Raw genomic sequence first — 16,723 nt, forward strand, 5'->3', positions numbered from 1 at the left:
CCCCGAGACATACGCACGCACGCACCGCCGCCGGGCGGCTCCGAGTTTTCAGGTAAGACGAGGCTCCTCTGGGGCTGAATGTCCTGGGCCCCGGGGATAGGAGGCTGGAGGTCCCAGGCTGGGGGCGGGGGGCGAGACTGACCCGCCTCCTAGCGCCCGAGGCCAACGCCACTCCGCGCTGCGCCACTCCGGCCGGGGTCGGCTCCCGGCGCTGGCGGAGGGCGGGGGCTGTGTGGTGCAGCAGAGTTCTGCGGAGGAGCGCCTTTGCTCCGGGCTTCGACAGTGCAGGGTGGGAGCTGGGCGCTTCGGGATGCGAGGCCAGGCCGCGTGTACACTGCTCCTGCTGCGCGGCGCGGCGGCTTCAGAGTAAACTTTGCGCCCCAGAGGAGTTGAAAGGAAGGAGCCCCTGAACCGGGCTGCCGCTGGCGAAGCCACAGGCTGTGGCTACCTCTCCAGGGTTTTGGCGGCCGTCCTGCCGGCCCCTCTTGCACCAGGCCCTGGGCCCGGCTCACGCGCATCCTCCTCTCTGCCCTCTGCCCGCAGCGCGCGGCGTCGGACATGCTGAAGCCCGGAGATCCCGGCGGTTCGGCCTTCCTCAAAGTGGACCCAGCCTATCTGCAGCACTGGCAGCAACTCTTCCCGCACGGCGGCGGCGGCGGCGGCCCGCTCAAGGGCGGCGGTGCCGCGGGTCCCCTGGGCGCGCCGCAGCCTCTCCAGCCGCCGCCGCCGCCGCCCCCTGAGCGCGCTGAGCCTCCGCAGGACAGCCTGCGCCCACGGCCCGCCTCGCTCTCCTCCGCCTCCTCCACACCGGCTTCCTCCTCCACTTCGGCCTCCTCCGCCTCCTCCTGTGCCGCTGCTGCCGCCGCGCTGGCAGGTCTCTCGGCCTTGCCCGTGGCGCAGCTGCCGATGTTCGCGCCCCTGGCCGCCGCCGTCGCCGCGGAGCCGCTCCCCGCCAAGGACCTGTGCCTCGGCGCCGCCACGGGCCCGGGGCCCTCCAAATGCATCGGCGGCGGGGATGGCCGGGGTGCCCCGCGCTTCCGCTGCAGCGCGGAGGAGCTGGACTATTACCTGTACGGCCAGCAGCGCATGGAGATCATTCCCCTCAACCAGCACACCAGCGACCCCAACAACCGTACGTAGCCGCAGCCCGCGCGCTCTCTCCTGTGGCGCTGGCGCCGTCCGGGGCGGACGCCCGTCTGGGAGGCGGATCGGACGAGGGGGACCCCGGGTGGTGGACTGGTCCAGACAGCGGGCCCCGCACCTCCCAGAACACAGTGGCAAAAGTTTTCTGGCGTTAGAGAAGGAAGGAGAACGGATAGGGTGGCCGTGTGGCACCTCGGGGTCATCTGTTAGTCCCCCTCATCCTCTGCTTAGTAGCCCCAAGTATGTTGGACTTGAGTCGCTCGCGGGCCGGGGCTTTCATATCTCCGCCCTCCCGTGGGACAGCGCCCGGGGAACATCGGCTGCTTAGCAGCGCGCGATGGGGACTCCCTACAACGGGCAGGCCTGGACATAGCGGGGACAAGATAGGGAATCAGAATATCTGTGGAGCGCGGAGTCCAGGGCTTGTTTCTCCTTCTCTACCTTAGTTCTGGAGTTAACTTCGTCAGTTCATTTTCGGTCCGCAGGGTTGTCTGGGGTAACGGGCGGGAGCTGCTGGCTAGCCTGGCCTCACGGGAGTAGGTAGGAGTTTTGGATGATACTGGGTCAGTTTCTCCCTGCAGGCAGGCATTTTCCTTAGATTTACCATTTATTTAGAAGAGGGGGAAAAAAATGCCAGTTGGTTAGTGAGAAATTTTCCATGTTCAGGATAGGGTTGTTCTTTGCGAATCCCACGTTCTCCTTGCAGCCTTGACTCTGCAAATGTTAGCAATCCGTAGCCATGCTTGATGGCTTAATTATTTGTAAAAACTGGGTAACAGTAACTTAGTTTAAGAAGTCTATTCTCATTGTCCCCCAAGTAAATAGTAAATGCCTAATTAAACATCAGGTCTCATCCAGCTTTGGTTCCTATAGTCATAATTTCACTCATCACAGGGTTTTGAAGCAAGACTCGATGAAGACCATGAATGTGTATTGCTTTATATCTGATTCTTTTTGATAATTTCAAAAATTATGTTTACACCTAATGTGTTGGGTTAAGTGCTAACTATACTTCCAGAGACTTCTGAGAGAACATTAAATCAGGTTAAAAGAGTCAGGGTGAAAGCAATGCAGGATTTGAAAGATCACTTACTCACCACTTTCTTTCTCTCATGCCTTCATCTAGTTTCTGTGTGAGGATCATAAACATTTATTATTATTTTATCTTGAATAAGTCCCTTCTTGCAGAATGTCTACCACTTCCTGAACCTTTTAATTCGTTGTAAAAGCAAAATACTTACAGGTTTTAGTTATTTGAAGGACTCCCAAAGGCATTACTTTGATGAAAAAACACTGGCATGAGTGTAGTGGTTAAGTTGTATTAATCTTTTCATAATGATGGAAAATAATTGTTTTAATGGAAATAATTATTACTAACAAAAAGAGCAGTTAAATTTACCTTTTTTCCTTTCTAGAACCTGAAGGTAAAGTATTGATTTAATATGAGGGTTTCTACTCAAATTTGTTCTGCAATTGAGAAGTCGCTTGTATTTCAGTTTCTGAAAAGTTTTAAAAATTATATTGTCTTAATAGAGTTCAAAAAATATTTATATTTTACTGAATTTCTTGAATGTGTTGCTTTCAAAGATGTTCTTTAAAACATGAGATAAGTTTTGAAAAAAGACATTTACTTTTAAGTATAAGAATAGTCACTGTGAGCTGAGAGTGCTTTATCAAGCTTATAGTTTCCTTTCTGAATGAAATCAGTGCCAGAAAGAGAGCTCTACCCTAAACCCCTGGCTGTGTGTAGCGCTTCCTACGCTGTTTACAATGCAGTCTTGAGATTCAATATATTCTCACCAGAAAAAAACTAGACTAAGCAGAGAAAGAATTGGGATAGATTCCTAATCCATATATAGCTCTTTCAACCAGTTTATTGCCTAGGTAACTTTTTTTCTCTGGAATAAATGAAGTATGATTAATTTAAATTATTTCTATCATGTTAGTCTTTTGGTGTCTCCTTTTGAGTCCAGCTGATTGCTTCAACATGCAAAGTACAGGAGAAAAGACAGAGGGGAGAGGAAGTCAGATTTTCCTATTAGAGTTACACTTTTGTTGCTCCCTAATTAAAGGATGATTGAGAAAGAAAATAGAAAGCAGTGGCAGTTCTGTGTAATGCTGAGGGACCGGGTCTCCCATTCTTTCGGGAACTTCTCTGAGCAAGCACAGGCACTCATTTTTAACCACGGGATGTGTTTTACAAAGATGAAGTGAGGAGTGATTGAGTTTAATCCAACTAGGGGCTCAGAAGGAATCAGAAGTGTAAAGGATGGGAAACTGTTGTCCTAGGCAGGGCTCTCCCCATTCCCAGGTTGTATTTGGGGGATGGGGGAGGCAAGAGGCAGGCAGAAGAGAAGCACCTATTAATTTATAACAAGTAGATTTCTCTAGTTTTCCTTTCAGTCTTTTGCCATCTTCCTCTAAAAGAACTCTGTGAAGAGACCACTTGGCATTGTTTCATTTTGTTAGTTTGTATTGAGTCATTTTCTCTTTTTCTTACAAGGCAGAGAATGGGGCCTCCTCACTTCTCTATTCCCTGCAGAAGAGTAACTTTTTGCCTGGAATCAGCAACCAAGTGATGCTTGTGAATCAGTAACAGTAGTCTCACCTTGAAACTTTATTGGCATCTATGGCAAATGCCATAGTGAAAGGTCTTGTAGCTCTCTTGCCCACAAAAACGTTTAAAAACAGCAGAAACCATACAAGCTCGCTGAGTGAGTTGTTGCAATACAGTATTTCTGTTCTCTAACTCCATGTATTCTATTTATTTTATGATTGAAATACACTTTTCACTGAAGTTCTGAATGTTTAGCTGCCTCTCCTTTTACCTTTTTAAAGTCCGGTGGGTCAGTGTGTAATATAATTGGGGGGATGGGGCCCTTTCTTTCTCTTCTTGTATTACTGCCCTTATTGCTGCTGGGTTGCCTGAAGCCAGTGATTCCATCAAGCTCCATGGCAGTGGCCCTTTCTGGGTTTTGATGTGTTGCTTGAGACCCTGTCACTACTTTTGGAAGGTAGTAAGCCATGGCTATGGGCATGCCTGGTGTTTGTGATTGTACCCAAAGGGCTGAGCCAATTAGCTTTTCATACCTTTTGGTGAAGCTCTTCCTCCCCTGTACCTGGCAGGTAAAGGAGAGCTAAGCCCTCACCCTGTCTCTCTGCCAAATGTGAGGACATTCTGCAGCTTTCCCAGCTGAAGGTGTCTGTGTCCTCCAGGATTAGGGGAGCCCTGCGCACTGCACTGGGAACAGTGAGGGCCCCAAAGCTTTCCCATTGGGGGCGCCACCCTTTCCAAGAGTTTGGGGAGAGAGACCAGGGGAGAGAAAGAAATCTGGGCCCAACACTGTTTTGAAAAAGATCAAGGAGAGTGAGTATGTTCTGACATTCTCTACTCTCTTCCCACCCAGTTGGAAAACACAGGTCTGTTTGGGAAGCTCCGGAGCCCAGTCACCCACCAGCAGGCCTCCTGCCACAGAGGCCCACTAGCTGCCCACCCAGCATCGGGGCATTCAGTGGCCAGCTAGTGACTTCACCTTCAGACCTGGTCCTTGGTGGGCAAGAGCCTGGGCATCAGTGTGTGGGCTTTTGTGTTGTTCTTTTCCTTTTCTCTCTTTTTGTGCACAGGCCCATCCCCATCCCATAGCACACATGATTTAGTTATTTTACATCATTCGTTATCTAGCGCCCTGAAACTGAACATAGAGCCATATATTAGATTGAGGTTAGAAGAGGTGGCGACTGTTTATTTAAGGTGATAAAATGGTCCATCAGCAGTAATCTCCGTCAATATGTGCCACCAGGAGATGAAGGATGAGGGGACAAGTCACAATTAATTGCCCTATAGTTTTGTAGGAGCGAGTGGAGCCAGCCCAGAGTCGCTCGATCTCTCCCGCGCCTCCTATTCATCATCTCCGCATTGTATTGTATATGGCGGCTTCACAGGGGCAGAGCCAGCAAGGTTTATCTCCACGCTATTTGCAATATTCTCTCACCCGCACACCGGGTGCTCCCATTTAATTTATTAATACAGTCATCGGGAGGCAAATAAAACCCACATTTCCTCCCTTCCTCCTCCTTTGCCTCCCCCTGTTGTCTCTCCATCTTGGCCCCAGGGCCTAGCCGGCAGCCACTAGGAAGGAGCGTGGAAAACCCAGGCCTCTGAGATTAACCAGGAGCTTTAAACCCGCCCAGGGAGAGCCCTGTAGCAGCTTTTGCGCCAGCAGCCTCCAGTGGGCTCCGAGCACAATCGGCTCCCTTTCCAGGTGACTGGGCTAATTCACCCACATCCGGATCGGCTTCTAGACCCGACCCGGGGAGCCTAGAAGTCCCCTGCTGGGTGGAAGGAGAAGGCCTGGTGGGTGGAAGGGAGGAGTGAGGGTCTTTGGATTTCTGTGGCATCTATATCTGGCCTTGCAAGAAAGCCCTACGCTGGCAGGAAGGGGGCCTTCAAAAGTAAGACTAGGTTGGGGGCCTCCAGCCAGCAGCCTGCCGGGTCAGTTTTGCCACTCCGTCAGAGTGCCGGCTGAAGCAAGAGGAGGGGTGGGGGGCGCGAACACTGGTGTGGGAGGTTCCCAGCTACCTAGCTCTGCCTGCCCTGTGCCCCGGTGGTCAGCCCCGTTCCGTGCAGCAGCCCATACCTGCGTTGCCCACGCACAGAGCACACGAGGCGCTGCCAGCAGGCGGCACTCCTGGGGCAGCCTCTGCCGGCCGAGATCGATGGGCCCTGGCCTTCCGGGCTAGGGCTAGGCCTGCGAGTCGGAAGGCTGCGACCTCAGCTGTGAGTGGGTAGGATTTATAGCCCTGAGGTTACCTCTGCCTAGGCGAGGAGGCAGGCTTTTTCAGCTGCTCCTTGGTTTCTTTACCAGAGGACAGTGAGGGCTGGTGATGGCTGGGAGAGGCCCTGGGGAACCAAGGCCTGGCCGGCCAGAGTCTAATACTTCCCATGCGTCCAAGCTCCGCCTGCGCTCACACGTAACTGTTGGCCTCTGCAGACACCAAAAACGCCCTGGAACGTTTTATATTTCACCTTTCCTAGATGGACAAATGAAAATACCAGAAAGGAAAAACACAACAACAACCACCCATGGCCTGTTTTGTCCCCTTTACCTTAAAATAGATCTATTTTCAGTTATGAAATTAATACACGCACTTGTACAAACATGCAGACAACAAAAGGCTATGAAATGAAGAATGAAAGTCTGCTCTGGCCTAGTGAAGTCAGTAGGTGACTGAGTCTATAACTTAATGAACCCCCCTTTCCTTATTGAGGGAGCCATAAACAGGAGCATCAATAGATTTATTCAAGATAGAAAAGGGTCCAGATTTCTTATATTCCCTAATGCTAAAATGGCATTTCAAAGTATCTTGCTTAAATAATACTATAATTTTTCTCACAGATATAGAAAACCCTTTTTGAATAATAATTTTGAACTTGTATAAAAACTTACCCTGATTTTAAGAGTAAATTTACTTGCCTCTTCTTTATGAATACAAATAGACTTGTATTATGTATTGCTTGCATGGAATGCTATGTGTAATATATGTATTATATATATATGTGTGTGCACTTTGGGCACCTAGCCCACTTCTCCCTCAAACCTTTTCGTGTAGGTGTTTATGGCGTGCTGTCTAGAAAACATTCTGCTAGAATGTTTGTCTACTTATGCCACATTTGTCAACCCCAAGTAATCAGTTACTTGTTTTAAATATCCTCAAGCTTCTTTGGGACTCCAAGACATATGTCAGGAGCCAGATGGTTTCAGTGGCGGAACTTTGTGTATTAAAAACAGTAATGTTAGGATATCACGTGTATTTTGATGTAATTGGTCAACTTTTCTGACAGACTATTTTGCTATAGCACAAAGTGGTTTATAAATTAGGAAGACTCATATTAGGTGGACTAATTAAAGCAGATTGGCTTTGCCTACTCTGCTGTGGACCTAATATGCACATAGTTTAAATATTGGGAGAGCCTCAGTTTTTTGCTCTGCAAGATGCTATTAGGTTTTTTCAGCATCTCATGGAAACAGATGAAACTTAAGTTGAAGAGAACTTTAGAGAACTTCTTAGGGAAAGACCTAGCTATAGTGTTATCATGCATAACAAATACCCAAAATGTGCTTGCTGGCTGTGGGGTGGTGGCTGAGGATTGTACTTTTGTTCCTTATTTTATTACTGACATAGTTGGTGTGATGTGCATGTTACAGAGATGTTGAAACTTGACAGAATCTCTGGTACATACAGTTAGGGGAATGAATACTATATGCTTTTGCGTCTCACTCTTTGTTTCATTGAGCCAACCAGAAAGGGACAGTCAATCAAAAACCTAGGGGGTGATTTATTTTTATGGGCACATTGCCTTTGCTTATTGTCATTTGTTTTAAGCTATTTTTGTTAAGGTGCTGAAAGGCACTATAATTCAAAAATTATGGACATTATCTATTTACTTTCCAATTTATTCTCTTACTTTAACCCCCAACTCAAGAGTGTGGGAAAGAGCAAAAGAAATCTCTGTAATTCAGTCATGCTACAGCAATTTTTGTGGCCTCCAAATAGTGACTTCAGTGAAATATTTCAATTCTATTGATTGAGTTACGATGGATATAAAATTCTCCCAGCTCGTATTAGTCTTCCTGGATCTCTAGGTTTGGAGGCTTTGGAGTCAGGCAGACTTGACTGTGACTATTTCTCTACCAGTTTCTGGTTTCTGGTCCATGGTCATGTTACATTGTTCATGAAGCCTCAATCCCCTCATCTGCAAAATGGGAATCACTACACTTAGATAATATGGTGATTGGGTCAGGATAATTACCTGGCACTTAGTTGGCACTTGGTAATTATGAGTTTTGTCTTTCTTTCCATTCCCTCCTTATCTTGAAGTTTTTATTTTCACAGTCCAGAGCTTGAGAGGGTGTGTGAAGTGTATGTGTTCTGGAAGGGTTGATATGTGGAAAAGGGTGAGAATACTTTCGATCTATGCCCTAAGTTCAAAAGTAGAGTCTGGCCCAATTTTTACAATGGTTTGTGTTGCTGGACGAGGGTGCCTTTGTATGATGGAGTGCAGAGGCATTGACACTTGATTACCTGCAGAAACAGGTTGCTACTTTTCACTTGAGAAGCCTGGGGACACCTCCAAGAAGTTGCAGTCAGAAGGTCCCCTGATTCCCCGAGTTCTCCTGGAAGGAGTGGAGGAGTGGCTGACACAGTACAGGCGCTGCTGACTTGAACCCTTCCCTGGGACAGGATGCTCACCTAGTCAACCCTCAGCTCTCTGTGAAGCAAATGGCAAAATGAAGGTTTGCTCACCATGCTGGGTTTTGATTAGGTGTTCCTTTGTTGAAGATTCTTCAATGACTCACTTTGTCACAAGTTCCTTGAGCATTTTGTCTGTCTCAGCATGAAGAGGGTACACTTTGTGATTCACCAGGACTGGCTTGACCAAGGCTGGGCACAAGGAGGCCCCAAGGGTGATCCCTACCCAGCACTGGCCCTTCCCCTGGTGTCCAGCTCTGGTCATCTCCTCCTGTTGGGTCTCGCTCACTATCAGGCCCGGTGCCACAGAGCTCCGTTGCTGGGTGCGGGGTGGGGGTGGGGGGGCGCCACTGCTCCCCAGGAGGCAGGGCCAGGAGGCCAGGTTGCCCTGGCGGGCGCCGAGGTCGTTTTCCCCAAGCAGGTTTGCAGGGCCCGGGTGCAGACGCGGCGGCTCCGCCAGGCCCATTAATAACCCGGAGGGCGCTGCGATCCGACAGGGCGGCTGCCTGGCCTCTTACCTCGAATTTGAGTAGAGGGACGGAGGGTGTCTACAGCCTGGCCGGGAGAGTGGGGTCTCTTCGAGCTCGGGGTGCTCTGGGGAACGTCGGAGAGAGGCAACTTCACACCTCTCACTTTATAACGCAAGATGATAGAATTTAGCTTGAGGAACCATCGGTCTGGGCAGGAGTTGGAGCCCTCTCCACTGAGCCATTATCCTGATCATTAAAGAACTATTACCCCGATCACTAAATTTGCTATTCGTTTCTTTTTGACTTCCGGGAAGAGCTGTCACGGAAGCATAGACACCCGTAACCCGCCAGAACAGCCCTCCTTTCCCACTTGGCTGAACTGCCCAGAGCAGGCACTGTGGGAACGCTCAGGGGACTCCCGGGGCCCCCTGTGTGGCGAGTCTGGAGCTCTGGCTCTGCCCTCTGGTTGGGGCGCTCGGGGGCGCTCAGACACGTGGGTCCAGGGTACTGGGAATGGCGCTCCCCAACAGACAGATCGCCCACCTGCCCTGGTGATTTTTAAAGTGACTTGTAATTATAAAAAGAGGCAAACCAACTGTATCCAGGCGACCAGTGTAGAATCGGGCTTTCTTTGTGGCAGAAGGACAAACACCCTTTGAAACACCCGGTGGAGAGAGAACCCGCGGGAACAGGGGAGAGGATCAGAGGGAACTAGAGGCAGAGCGAAGAGGGAGAGAGAGAAACTGGGAAGAGAAGCCTGGAGCCGTCGGTTCAGCGGAGACTACAGCGTCATCCTTACCCAGCTCGGAAGGCTTTTGGGGGCGCCCAGGTCCCGACCCTATGCTAGGCGGATTTGGGTGTGGCGAATTCCAAGGGAGCGGTTCGGGTTCACCTCTCCCCTTACTCCCAGTAGCCTCGGCGCCCTCACGGCGTCACCTCCCTTGCAGGTGGCTTACCAGGGCGGGGATGCTGCTGTCTCGGGGGTTTACCCGAGAATGGGCCACCGGAGCTGCGGAGTTAACCTCTTCCTCCCTTCCCTCCCGCGTGTCTCCGGCAGGTTGCGATATGTGCGCGGACAACCGTCACGGAGAGTGCCCCATGCACGGGCCGCTGCACTCCCTGCGCCGGCTGGTGAGCACCGGTAGCGCCGCGGCCGCCGCGCCCCCGCCGGAGCTGCCGGAGTGGCTGCGAGACCTGCCGCGGGAGGTGTGCCTGTGCACGAGCACCGTGCCGGGCCTGGCCTACGGCATTTGCGCGGCGCAGAGGATCCAGCAGGGCACCTGGATTGGGCCCTTCCAGGGCGTACTCCTGCCCCCAGAGAAGGTGCAGGCCGGCGCCGTGAGAAACACGCAGCACCTCTGGGAGGTAAGTCGCCCGCCTCCTAGCACCTTGCCCCAGAGCCAGAGCTTTGGCCAGGAAACAGCCTGGCTCTTGGAGGGCGGCAACTTCGGGGAGAGCCTCCTTTGTTTCCTAGATCGTAGTAGTGGAGATAGACTTCTCTGGCCATGCAAATACCGATGTCTGCACCACTTGCAGTCAAGAGGTGCAGAGCCCCGCCACCTGACACAACAGCAACCCAGCCAGGAAAATAGGGCCTGCAGGTTTCTGAAGGTGGAATCACTCTACAGAGACTCAGTTCGGGCTGGGATGGATTTGATCTTTAATTTCCCGGGATCTTGAGAGAGAAACCAGCTGAGTCGATGGAGCAGAGGAGCTTGGGCATTGGGGGTGTGAGCAAGGTGAACTTTGTGTTCCATTCTAAGTTCTTCCAATATGTTACTGCGCACTGGGCAAGAAGGAACATAAGCCTAAATAGGAGGAAAGAGTCAGACTCACTTTTGTCAAATAAAAACAACTTTGTAAACACTGAATCTGAGAGACTGCAACGTGTTTCATTCATAACCTTCAAAGTTCCTGGAGTAAGCAAATTACAGCGTTGTGACTCAGAAATCACAAATTCTGGTTCTTTTTGGTTGGACTTTGTAGTTCAGCAAAGCAATCTTCAAGAAGATAGAAAACCAAAACAGGGAAACTGAGCATTTTGGTATAACCCAATTGATGAAAATGCTTCAATAACACAATTAGGCTGACACTATTATTTAAAAATAAACAACCTATTTGAAAAATGTTAAACTAAGATTTCTCCCAAAGTTTCATGGTTGATTATTGAGATCCACTCCTGAAAAGACAGACCCTTAGCCTATAGGTAGTTCACCCTCTAATTAGCCACCTTCCACCCATGGAGTTATTTATCAAATACAAGAACCTTTAAGGGCAATATGTAAATCTGACTGAGGCCAGGCAATATGATGGAGTGGGAATAGCCAGAAAATAAAGTTTCTGAAATGCCAGCAGCCAAGTAGGCATAGACCTTAGGGCTCTATTAATGGGTCATTTCTATAGCAGCTTGCCCCTCACACTTGGCTCAGTGGCCTGTCAAGTTGATCGTTTTCACTGTGAGCTGCCTCATATTCACTAACTAAAACTCATGGGACTCAGTAATCCACTGATATTTTTGCTGAGCACTCATTCTATCCAGCACTATGTTAGGCCCTGGAGATAGTGTTGTGCAAAACAGACCAGGTCTCCAGAACCCTTACATGACTATTGGCAGTGGGGTGTTGAGGCCTGTGTCTGCAAAGCTTCCTTTGACTGGGGAGGAGCTAAATGTATGAGCGCACATGTGGTATATGGGCTACATGCCCTACAATGTATGCATAGGCTATAGATCCTACAGTTATCACTGGTGCCCTGTGCCTGGCTCCCGGATTCCATTTCACTCCAAAACTGTTGTTGGAAAATTATACTTTTGAGTCTAGAAGATAGGATTCTTGAATGAGGAAGAAAAAGTTGGGCATATTTATTTTACCAAATAGCACTTTTCCTTTTTTTTTTTTTTTTTTTAACAGAAATTGTTATAGGAAAAGAGGGCACGAGAAAATGGCTTATTAGTACATAGAGGCAGGTTACAAGTTAGAGCTTTTGGGTAGAAGAAAAAAAGGCAAGTGGGAAATAAAGCATCTGGTTTTGAAATATTTTGTTTCTGACTAATTAGTTATAGCCTCCAATGTGGTTTAAAGTTTATAAAATACTTCTAGGCAGTTTTCATATTTCCACGGTGTTAGTAGGAGCTCTAATACCGTACAGTTAAAGATCTGCCAATACTTTTCTGAGGAAGTATTAAAGCAATTACTCAGTGGTACAGATTTGTTCTACCTGAAACTGTTAAAACTGAAGACTATTGCCCTTTGATGACTTGGGGTTAGAGTGCCAGGGGACAAAACCATAAACATGAAGAAAATCCTATAGTTTATTGTTTGCTTGTTTTTTTGTTTTGTTTTCTCCTAAATGGCTTTGAGTGATTGGGATGTTGTTAGGGGGCTACAACACATATAGAATATGACTGATACATATTAATACTAAAAACATGGAGCCTTTATTTGATACCTTTACTCGTACTTGATGTTTAAATTCTGTTGTAGTAAAGGGACTGGGGAATTTAATCAGTTTTTGTTATTGTTGCTGATACTTCACTAGACATAAAGGGAGTTTTACCTGTTGTTTGTATATGTGAGTTGAGTGTGTTGGGGGTGGTAGTGCATGGAATTGGTTCTGTGTTATAAAAATAAGTTGCTGGGTATATGCTTGAATGATCTATGGGTCCCTTCTTCTAATTCAGGACACTGTGTTTGTTTTTTATCATCTGTAAGAACAGTTAGAATAACATACGTTTAGGAGATTGAAAGGATATTAATATGCAGTGATGCAAAATGTATCAGTCTCCTGAGAGATCATGTAAAATGTAACCAACTGAGGCCAGGTAGCTTAGAATTGATGTCCATTTGTGAGATAAAATACTATTTTAATAGGTTTCAGCTTTTATTAGTATACTTATTTTTAAGATATAGAATATGAGTTTATTTTTAAGCATTATGACTTATTATTTTTGTGAAATGTGACTATTTGAATTAAGTTATATTTATAATGGAAGATTCTAAATGTTGGATTGTTCCTTAAATTTTATTCTTTCAAACCTAAATTCAATTGTGAAAAAAATTTAAATTATTTATATTAGAAAGAATCAGTAATTTGAATACTCTGTACGTATATAGGAAACTTGGCAATAATTATTTAATGACTCATGTAAAAATTATCCCTTTTAAAACCATACTCTTTTAGATATCTTCCAGAATATCAGATTGACATAAAGCAGATCTTTAAAAAAAATTAAAAGCAGTTGAATCATGAGTATTTTATTTTAAAAGTCAACTGGAATCGTTTTTCTTCCTCACATTTTTTTTTTCCAAGTCACTTGCTGATGAAGAAATGTCTTTATATTTAGAGTTCAATACTCAAGTCCTGATGGATCTTACCAGGGTTACTTATCTTTATTTCAGTACAATAAATGGATTGCTAATCTTTTCCTGTCACTGTTTCCAAGTAGATGATGGATTTTTGTTTCAGTTTACAGTTCATTGTTTTTAGTGTGATTGTACTTTATTATACACATGAAGGCTTATTATAGAAAAAATCAGATTCACCTTAGTTACTTCTTTTGTTTAATAATTAAAAGCTCTTTTCTTTGTAGAGAAATGACTTTTTAATATTTAACATACATCAGCTATGAAGAGCTTGTTTGATTGGTTTGTAAATGTGCTATCATCTTTTAGTAATATTTTCTTTGTGTATAATCCTGGTTCTTAAGAAATACAGCAATTTAAAGAAAGTTAAATATCATTCTAATACCTTTAATATGTTTTGATTCTTTTGGGTGTTTATGGGAAGTTCTGAGGTTTTTGCTTTTGTTTTTGTTTTTTGTTCTTAGCAATAAGCAAAGGTAATTTTTTTGTAGTTTAAGGAGATTAATAAGCTAAAAGTGAAATTCTTAGTCCCTTTTTGGTCAATTTCTTTTAGAACCAGAATTTTAATGTGTTCTACAAAAAAATAATAAATTCAGATAGTTTAAAACAAAAACATTACAGTGTGGATTAAATAATCACTTGTCTTGCTTACATACATTTATTCCAGCAAGACTTGAATGCATGATATATTTCTAGCTCCTTGGACGTAATGGGAAAAATCTTTTTGAATGTTTTGCAAAGAAAACATAGTCTTTCTCAGCAATTAGGTCTTATTGATGAGAGTGAGATAATATTATCCTAATGCGTTTTCTAATAAAGAAGTGAAAAGGCACATTTGATTCCAACATTTATGAAAACATTATCTCAATTATTAATGTGCTCTTTTCCCTTGAGATAAATTAATCTAGTTGCACATGGTTTCCCCTTTCTGCTTAACATCAGAATTTAATATGACTGGACCTGAGGAATGTACACAGTATATACTTAAAATTCTACTGGAATAAAACATGGAAGTTTAAAATAAAGTTACAATTTAAGATAGGCTAGAATTACTCATGCCTTTCAACTCAAAGTCTGATTTGACAAGAAATTTTAGCAACAATGACAAAATAAATCACACTTATTTTCACCCTAAAAAATTATTCTGCTAATTGAAATAATGTAGTGACTTGTTACTATTACAGCTAAGATACTAGAAAGAGATTTAATTTTATAGAACCCGTCTTCCCTTTGCCTGAGTAAATTTGAGTGTCTCGTTTTCATTTGCATGATGTGGAAACTTCCATTATTTTCCTTCAGAAAATCAAGGGGAATAACATAATATGGTTCTTTTTGTGGTTTGATTTTGTGCCATAATATTTTAGATTTAATAAGAGTTTTGCTTTTAAGCAAATGGTCTATTTTTCATCATTACCATTTAGCTTAAGTCAAAAGACATTAATGAAAACCAATATTAAAAATATATTACTCGTTGCTACATGTTTATATTTCGAAACCATCATAGGTAATTGGTACTAGAAGGAAATGAATTGATTTTATATGTTAAATGTATTTTATATGTCTCTGTAAATGACCAAATCCATTTATAGTACTGTACCCATTTGTATATAGTTACATGTTGAAAAACATTTAAAATTAATTATTTTAGATTAAAATAAATTTTAAATTAAATTAAAATCATTTAAAAATTGTTTCAGTGATAGTACTTTAATTATATACTTCATATTTTGCTTTATAGGCTTTGGCTCATTTTGGCTTGACTCATCAAAATATCAGGGGGTAGAATTATGTGGCTGTCACAGTTACACTGAAGTGAAAATTGTGTTTCTTAGTAATTTATCATTTAATATACTAGATTGCTTGTCAGCTTGGTTTTGAATATGTCATGTTCATGAAATCCAAATAATTTCTCCTAAAAAGTAAACCATAGTAATGTTATTATTATGTTTTAAGTTATGTAGGGTAACAGCTGGTGTATCTCTTTGGTTTTGCCTCATTTGATTTGAAGATGCCTTTTATAGTGGTGCCCATTTGATAGAGTGTGAGCATTTTGTAGTTTTACATAAACTGTAAAACCATCTGCCACCTCTTGGAATCGTTTCCAGCATTGTGTTAAAAATAAAAACTTTGTACTTAAAATTGGCTTTGAAAAAGTCCATTTAAAGTCCTGGTCTTTTTGAGTTATGCATGCCCTTGGACAGTGCCACCTTGATTTTCTAAGTCCAAAGATGGCTCTGCTTTAAAAAAATTATAATAGCCATTTGGAAATTCTCGTGTTAGTGAGGTTTAATCCAGATATGCATGTGACGCTACAGTGCTTTCATTGCAAATACTCTATAAAGAGTGATGTGCTCTGTATCTGCAGGACTATTTTTCTCATTAATCAGTTTAGTTTATCTATTGTTTACAGATCTCTTCTTTTATTGATAGCATTTGTCCATGTAAAGACAATAATTCAACGCATTTCTTGGCCCATAACTGCATATTTTCTTACATCATGTAATTTTTTATTTTTATTTTTTCACACTGACTTAAAAATGGGGTAGAGAAATTCAAATCAGAATCAGATGAAATTCCCCCCACCACCCCCAATTACTGCCTGGCAGCAAGCAAGCTGATGACAATGTGATTATGGTAACATGGGGCCCGAGAAACCTGCAGGGGAGCCTTTATCTTGCAGAGTGTCAATTAAGGCAGTTTTAATTATTGGAGTAAATTTATCGTGTTATCCAGAAATCACTTATAGTTGTAGTATAGTGTCATGGATTTTAAAAATTGAATATGAAAATGCCTATTATTTAGCTGAGGAATCATGTCCACAATATCAAAATTCTCTTTTCTGAAAGGATGGATGTGATATGTTGATAGTGTGGGAAAAATGTTTGGCAGTTTTAAATAATGCCATGCACAGAACCACTTTGATGCTGCCTTGCTCTGTCTTTTTCTTTCTTTCTTTTTAAGAACCGTATATACTCCAAGATTTCATGAGTTTAGACATTCCTTGTGTATTTACACAAGGAATACAGACTCTGGTATAACTACTTAGCATAAAAGCCAGAGAAGCCAGAGCAGAGTATACTTTTCCTTGTAAGCATTTGCCACCTCACTCAGATAAGTTACAGAATTCCATTATCCAAATTGTTACACATGTGTGACAGAGGTTGACCTTTCGTCATGTCAATCCTTTTTGTGTAGGCCCCAGGCTCCAGCCTAATGGCTCAAACCCTGATTTACTCACTGTAATAAGGGCAGGAGGTCGAGCAATTGTCAGGCTGCCTGTTCGTACTCTTCTTGGAGCCTGGTTGAAGGCTGTTAACACAAAGCTTTTCAAAGTGAATTTACAACCAGCACCACTGACAGAGGCCAATCAGTGCACCATAAATGTCAGGTTAGTGAGATTGAGCAGTAAGTAAAGTACTGACAGCACACTATTGGCTGAAATCAATTGGCCAAGGTTTAACTGAGAAGAGCAATCTACATGTGGCAGGCAAGGAGCTA

The 16,723-nt window shown here is 44.4% G+C and overlaps 1 protein-coding gene across 1 annotated transcript in view; it reads left to right on the plus strand.

The window, feature by feature from the left end:
* Positions 1 to 328: 328 nt before the first annotated feature.
* Positions 329 to 16,723, plus strand: part of PRDM6 (PR/SET domain 6) — a 94,987-nt gene continuing 78,592 nt past the window's right edge. The window contains exons 1-2 of the mRNA XM_090279062.1: positions 329 to 1,132; positions 9,922 to 10,229. Coding sequence (XP_090135188.1) covers positions 559 to 1,132; positions 9,922 to 10,229 — 882 coding nt within the window. The 5' untranslated portion in view covers positions 329 to 558. The remainder of the gene's footprint in view (positions 1,133 to 9,921; positions 10,230 to 16,723) is intronic.

Source organism: Furipterus horrens, unplaced genomic scaffold (genome assembly GCF_987537825.1).
Source record: "Furipterus horrens unplaced genomic scaffold, mFurHor1.1.pri manual_scaffold_5, whole genome shotgun sequence".
Classification (NCBI taxonomy): Eukaryota; Metazoa; Chordata; class Mammalia; order Chiroptera; family Furipteridae; genus Furipterus; species Furipterus horrens.